The sequence below is a fragment of the Antrostomus carolinensis genome, unplaced genomic scaffold (assembly GCF_000700745.2).
Source record: "Antrostomus carolinensis isolate BGI_N321 unplaced genomic scaffold, ASM70074v2 scaffold14322, whole genome shotgun sequence".
Lineage (NCBI taxonomy): Eukaryota > Metazoa > Chordata > Aves > Caprimulgiformes > Caprimulgidae > Antrostomus > Antrostomus carolinensis.
In genome coordinates this window covers 53,997-60,298 of record NW_010301745.1, presented here as the reverse complement: position 1 = coordinate 60,298, position 6,302 = coordinate 53,997, and the positions used below count along the sequence as shown (strand labels likewise).

Sequence of the window (6,302 nt, the reverse complement as noted above, 5' to 3'; positions counted from 1 at the left end):
TGGCAATCCTTGTTTCCGGATTTAGAAGATTGTATTTGTTTATATTGAAATGGAAGTGAAATTTACGAAGAATTGATAAGTTGCATCTGTAGCCATCTTATGAGGTTGTAGGGTTTTTTCCTGCTTGTTTTTGGTGATCATTAAGGTAGGTGAACCTTGCATGTTTGCTGGCCTAACATTTTCCATAAACTAAAATTTGGAAGCTGTGTTTTAAGGGATTTTTTCACCTATTTTCCAATAGAAAGGTGTGAAGGTACTGTTTTAAGAAACTAATTTTCGTGAATTACCATTGCAGGAATCTGGCACATTTGACCAAATAAAAACTATTTTCTCAACCCAGTGTTGCGAATGTTAATTCTTAATGTAATATTAATTCTGCTAATACATTTTATATGCCGAGTACCTGTTACCCTCTTTCCTATGGAAAAAGTCCTGGAAGTTTAACTCTTTAGGGAGGTTTATCACTGATGAAGAAACCCTTCTTTCAAACCATCCTGCCCTCTTGCAGGGATCCATGTCTGGATTCTTTAGAACTGCATGAGAAGAATCTGATAGTCTTTATTCTGCATCAGTAGGGCAGAGTAAGTTGAGATCGACTCTTTTGTTATTTATCCACAAACTGACAGCTGCACAAAAGGAGGGCACAGAGTTTATACCGGCTCTGAGTGCGGATCTGATGAGTTTGCACGTGCTTGTGAAGTTTTGTGTATTTAGTTTATGGCAAGTGGAGGGACCAGTTACTTTTGGCATTGAGCTGCGATTTTTTTTTTTTTTTAATTATTATTATTCTAAACCTGTAGGAACTGATTTACTCTAGTCCTCTAGTGTTTTATCAGTTAGGTGTATGGAAGAGTTCTGGTTGTTTCACCTTCTGTGTATATTATGTTCCACTTTTAACTTCTTTATGTTCTCTAGATTATAATCTTTTCAATGTTTTTTTAAATAGTATTTTTGTCTTTTATGAAGATATTATGCTATTTGTTTCACTGAATTTATCACATTATTAGTAAATTCTTTCTTGGGTGGAGTACACAACTGTGGAGCATAAGGAAATATCTTTCAGTTGTATGTTACCGACTTGAGGATATCTGAATATCTTCTTCAGTATATTTGAAGAAAATTCAAAGGCAGCAGCTTTCCTCTGTGTTTGCAAAATAGTGCATTTTGTGAATTGGGCTGTGCGAGTCTTGCTCGTTTTTGTGATGTGGCACCCAGGTTAAAAGGAAATCTGGAGATGAAGAGGTTATGTATAAGACATGTAAAAATTTGTTAAAAGTGATGAGAGCCCCATGGGAAATACAGCAGTCTGAGTTCTGGCATATGTTTTCATTGATTTTCTGCTCTGATTGTCTGCTGTGACCGTAACTGCTACATATCAAATCAGTCTTCTAAAACTTCATTATGAACCCACAGTGATAGATGATGGCAACAGAAAAACACAAGATTTTGTTTCACTTAAATTCGAAAAGATTGGCTCTTGCTTTGGAAATGATCTGTTGATTCTTTTGCTGTTCTAGAGAAGTACTGTCTGATTTGATCAAAACATTTAATGCAGAGTCTGGGTTTCAGGATAACTTCCAGTAAGTCTAATAAAGAAGTACAACTATTTGAAATAAAATAATTCATTAACTTCTTAAAGAATACGGAGGTACTTGTTAAATGCTATTAAATAGTCAATGTTTTCACTTAGTTGTCTGTCTTTACAGTGTTTCAGCACGTGCAGAGTAGAGTTTTGAAAAAAATAGAGAAACAGTACATGCAGTGTTATAACTTCTGACATTGTTTTCATTTTAGAACTTATTCCTGAAGTTAAGAAATATCTGTTCAGCTCCAAAAGGTATTTATCAGTTTATTTGGTATAACTGATATTATATTAAACAATTTATCTTACACAGTATAAAGTTCCCATAGAGCCTAAAAGCTATGTGACAAATACAGAGGTTTTTTGCCTAACACTGTGGATTGATGCTTTTTCAACATATGGAAAGCAATCTGTTCTTGTTTAAATACATCTAGCTGTACATAGCTAAAAAATAAACTGCTTCAGAGTTTTTTTCAGAAGCATCTACATTTTTGGTTAAAAGGTGCCTTCAAACAACATCTTTAAGGTGTACTATAAAGATAAAAGGAGAGTTCATATTTAAAGTTTGTGTACTGCATACTAGCTGTAATCAAGCATTTTAATTTCTGAACTTGGGAAAAAAAGGGGAGCATGTCACATTTCTTATCCCTATGTTTATGGATGGCAGTCACAAGGAAGGAATGCAGGCAGCTAGAAAGCTTTTTCAAAGAAATGCAAAGCAACTTAACTTGAGGGGTAGTAATAGGGTAGATTCCAGATTCTATGAGAGAAGGTGGGAAACATGCTTTGTGTGTTTCTGTCAACATAACTTGAAACTGTGGGGATTTCATCTTTGTCTGATTTGTTAGAACTGTCTCCACGCAGGCTGAAATCTTCAGAGCAATTTGTATTCCATGCATCTACCAGTTGGTCTTGTTGGTTTTCTCTCTCAGTGGTGGTAAGAAAATCTTTTAAAACTTGCTTGAATATGTAGACTATTTGCCAAGGTAAAACATCATTTTCTGCCAAAACTTCACGAAATCTAGAAACAAACAAAAGTAGAAATCTAATCATCAGTGTTGAAAACTCTTCTGTTTCCTCTCTGGTCTTTCCAGGGGAGGGGAAGGAGGAGGAAATGACTGCATTGTGGTGTCATTTATTCCTTGCTGCCACATTTCCCCACACACCTCCCACAAAAGCTTATAAGAGGAAAAGAGCTCTAACAATGCACTGGACGTGGTCCAGCTGTTATGAGGATTGCAAGCTATTGTTATTTCGTGTGCCTTTTTTTTTTTTTTCTTTTTTTTCCCAACTGGATTTAAACTGACTTTACCCTTAGGTGTATTCTGGGCTTTGAAAGGCGCTTAGGCTTGTTCTGTTGTTTCTACACGTCCCTAGAAAATGTTTTTAAAAGACAGGCATAGGATAATTTTTCTTATTAAAATCTGGGGGGGTGTGTTTGTTTTTTAAAAAAAATGGGATTTTTTTTCTGACACTGATTTTCTAGTTTTATAAGCTTTCAAGTGTTTTGGACAGTGAGGTTGGGTTTCTGCATAACAGTTCATTGCATTAGTGCTTTAATTTGATTTTTTGGTTATTGGGTTACTATTTAGTAAGTAATGGGGATAAACAAGAATAAAAAGTGAAACTGTTGAGAGGTCACATGTTTAAGTATGTGAGACTTCCCTTGTTTTGGATTAGACCAGGAAAATCCTGATTAAAAACTTCAAGTACAAACAACATAAAGATGTAATTTCTAAAACACCTTTAAAAATGTGTTCCAGTTGCTGGTCATTGCTATTTTGCTAGAAAGATCAGAGCCAAATATAAGCTGGGATGCGATAGAAGAAACATCTTACTTATGATAGAGTACTCAAAGTTAGAGAAATAAGAAACAGTTACCTGCTGAGAACAGTTCCTGTTTGGCAAGGCTGGATTTGTGAACACAGAACTTCGAGCTGCCTTTGCTCAGTAGCTGGAATTGTAGCTTGAGGGTTTTGGTAGTTCTTCAGCCAGTTGTAATCCATGCCAGTCTTCTGGACTCTTTGTTCATTCTCAATCTCTTGCACTAATCTTTCACGTTCTCTCAGGTGCCATTTCAATTCCCTCAGTAGGGTTTTTGTAACTACTTCTGATCCAGGGTATCTTGTGGGTTTGTAGGGGTCATTTTTTGGCCATTTCATCCAGCCAAAAAGGGGCATTTTTAAGCTCTGAGGGGAGAGGGAAAAAATAATTTGCTTATTTCTGTCCTACCGATAGTATTTATACCTGTAGGTTTCCTTCTTAGCAGCTGCATGTTTAAAGGAAATTTTATTAATTATTCTAAAATATTTTGCAGTACAATATAAGTAGTGATAACAAGAATCACCAAGCCATAATTAAATCTGACAAGCCTTATAATATTTTATAATATTTTCCATATGCTTTCTGAGTTGATATAACTATGTGAATTTTACAGCATTTAAAAATGCCTATCTGTCATCTTGGAAATATTTCATTTTTTATCCTGGTAGTATATATGGTTTAAAAAACCAACCAAACAAAAAAACCCTAAACCAAGGAAACAAGCTCCACCCCCCCAAACAAAACAACCAAAAAACCTCCAACAAAACACAAACCCCCAAATTTCCGAACTGGAAATAAGCCATACATTTAAAAAAAACATTAAATAAAGTTAAATGCTGGGACTCAAGAATGATCTGTTTTTAAAATATCTGCATAAATTTTTATTTTAAGTAAATTCTTGTTTACATAACCTGGAAACAAGAATCTGTTGGAAGAGGCTTTTAAATTGCAGTTTGTTACAAATCATGCAGACAGAAGCATACTAATTGGAATAAAATAACATAAATTACCTTTGCAGTAGTCTGTGAACAGTGTTGTTTCAGGTGAGTTTGCTTGAAGATCTCTTATTCTAGCATATCCTGTTTCCAGGCTGTTACTACTGCTGGAAGAAAACAAGGTTTTTTTCTTTTTTTCTTTTTCTTTTTTTTTTTTTTCTTTTTCATTTACTCAAACTGTATTTAGAAAAATGACTTTCTGTACTGAATATGACAGTTTAAGTTTTTCTGCTTTTAAGGTTCTTTTTCATCCTCTGTACCAGAGAGTAGTAGTAATCCATTTAACCTAACGTGCTCTCTCAAATACTTTCTACAAAGTCCATTAAGATCTCCTACCTTTGAATTGAGTTCTGCCGATGGCAGCAATTTAAAAAAAGATGGTAACAATTTCAAATGCTTGTTGCTAAATCCATCCAAAGGTATTGTTGGTAGTGAGATGAATAATGATAGTCTGAAGCAACTACAGATGTGCTTCCAGCTAAAGTTAAGGCTGTCGTATGATGTGATGCTTGGCTGTGCATAGCTGTAGGTCACGGTTTAGAGCTGTATTTTTATGCCTGTAGAGTGCTAAAAATAACTATGTTGCTTTTATCATCAACTAAACTTTGAGGCCATTGAGATGCTAGAAGACTTTTCTCCCATCAGAGGAGGATCAGACTGTTCTACTGTCATTTTTGAACAGCTAAGAATAGTCTTTCTCTAGTAAAGATCGTCTAAAGCCTTTGTTAAGTGAGTGTTGACAGAAAAGAGCTATTTGACAGTTGCTCAGGATTTTGTTGCTAAATTAAATACTTCTTCCAGATGAATTTTGTCAGTCTCATGGTACTACACTTTTACATTACTGTGCATAGCTGTTAGCATTTTTAATTAACATTTCAAATATGTTTAAAGAAGCCAGTCTGTAACACCTATGGTGTGCCGTGAAAGACACGTTAATCTAATTAAAGGAACAGAATGATAAGGAGATACCAATTAAGGTCATACTGATGTAAAAAGCCCAGAATTGTAAGTCTTACCATAGGCTTTGCTTTTCTCTCAATTGGCTTTCAGTTGCCTGCTCCCCCTTTCTTGATGGGTGTTTTGAGCATATCCATTTTTAAAATTAATTTTCAGGGAGGCCATTGTGCACACTAAAGATTGCTGAAGCAGCCATTTTCCGTTCCAGTTGTGTGGTCTCTTCCTATTAATCTAAACAGCAGGCATGGTATACAAAATGCCTTCTCTTCTGCTCTTTCTTGTTCTAATGACTGTCTTTGCTCCTGTAAGTATTTTTTATTCCTGCTTTTTTGCCTCCACTGGTGTGTTGAACTGTTGGGAGAACAAGGGCTCTGTAAATTTGTTCTAGATGTCATAAGACATAAAGGATGACTTGTATGTCTGTTATTAAAGCTGATATTACTTATACATTGGAAAAATTCAAATGTCAGTATTAATCCTCTTCAACTGGAAGGTTTTCACATTGCATTGTATATGGTACTATGAAAAAGGAAGGGAGCTAGGTTTATGATGACAGAACTGTCCTGACAGATTTTCAGATGAAATTAAAATGCTCCTTGCCACCTCTTTTACAGCAGAGTTAACGTGTCACCACTTTTTTTCCACTGTATCAAATCGGAAAGTAAACTGCTGTACGGTATAAAACCGTTGTAATGTCTTTGCAAATTAAGGAGATGCATACTGAAAGGTGTGCAAGTTAATTAAATGAAAAACCTACAACAGTTTGGGTTTTTAGTTTGGTGGTTTGTTGGTTTTTTTGTTTGTTTTTTTTTAATTGAATCCTTGGTTGCATTATCAAATTTTGTGAGGCAGGATACTGAGAATATTTATCTTTCCTTTGGTAGGAGAACATTAAAGCTGAAAATTTGTATGTTTTCTACTGCTCTATGCATTTTAGATCCATA

The 6,302-nt window shown here is 35.1% G+C and overlaps 1 protein-coding gene across 2 annotated transcripts; it reads right to left on the bottom strand.

The window, feature by feature from the left end:
* Positions 1-2,145: 2,145 nt before the first annotated feature.
* On the bottom strand, positions 2,146-5,637 carry RD3L (RD3 like). 2 transcript variants are annotated; one of them, XM_010163587.2, is made up of 4 exons: positions 5,418-5,456; positions 4,417-4,502; positions 3,464-3,769; positions 2,146-2,603 (listed from the first exon to the last, which is right to left on the bottom strand). In XM_010163587.2, the coding sequence occupies exons 3-4, from the start codon at positions 3,760-3,762 to the stop codon at positions 2,306-2,308; spliced, it is 597 nt and encodes a 198-aa protein (XP_010161889.1). In that variant the 5' UTR covers positions 3,763-3,769; positions 4,417-4,502; positions 5,418-5,456; the 3' UTR covers positions 2,146-2,305. The 2 variants fall into 2 exon arrangements, with proteins under 2 accessions (XP_010161889.1, XP_010161888.1); XM_010163586.1 differs by having other exon boundaries at positions 2,306-2,603; positions 4,417-4,505; positions 5,418-5,637.
* Positions 5,638-6,302: the final 665 nt, after the last annotated feature.

Bases quoted from the DNA above. Each gene is read 5' to 3' on its own strand.
- RD3L (XM_010163586.1), bottom strand. From the start codon at position 3,762: ATGCCCCTTTTTGGCTGGATGAAATGGCCAAAAAATGACCCCTACAAA. The intron at 2,604-3,463 runs GTAACTGTTTCT...GTTTGTTTCTAG, and splicing joins ACAGGAACTGTTCTCAGCAG to ATTTCGTGAAGTTTTGGCAG.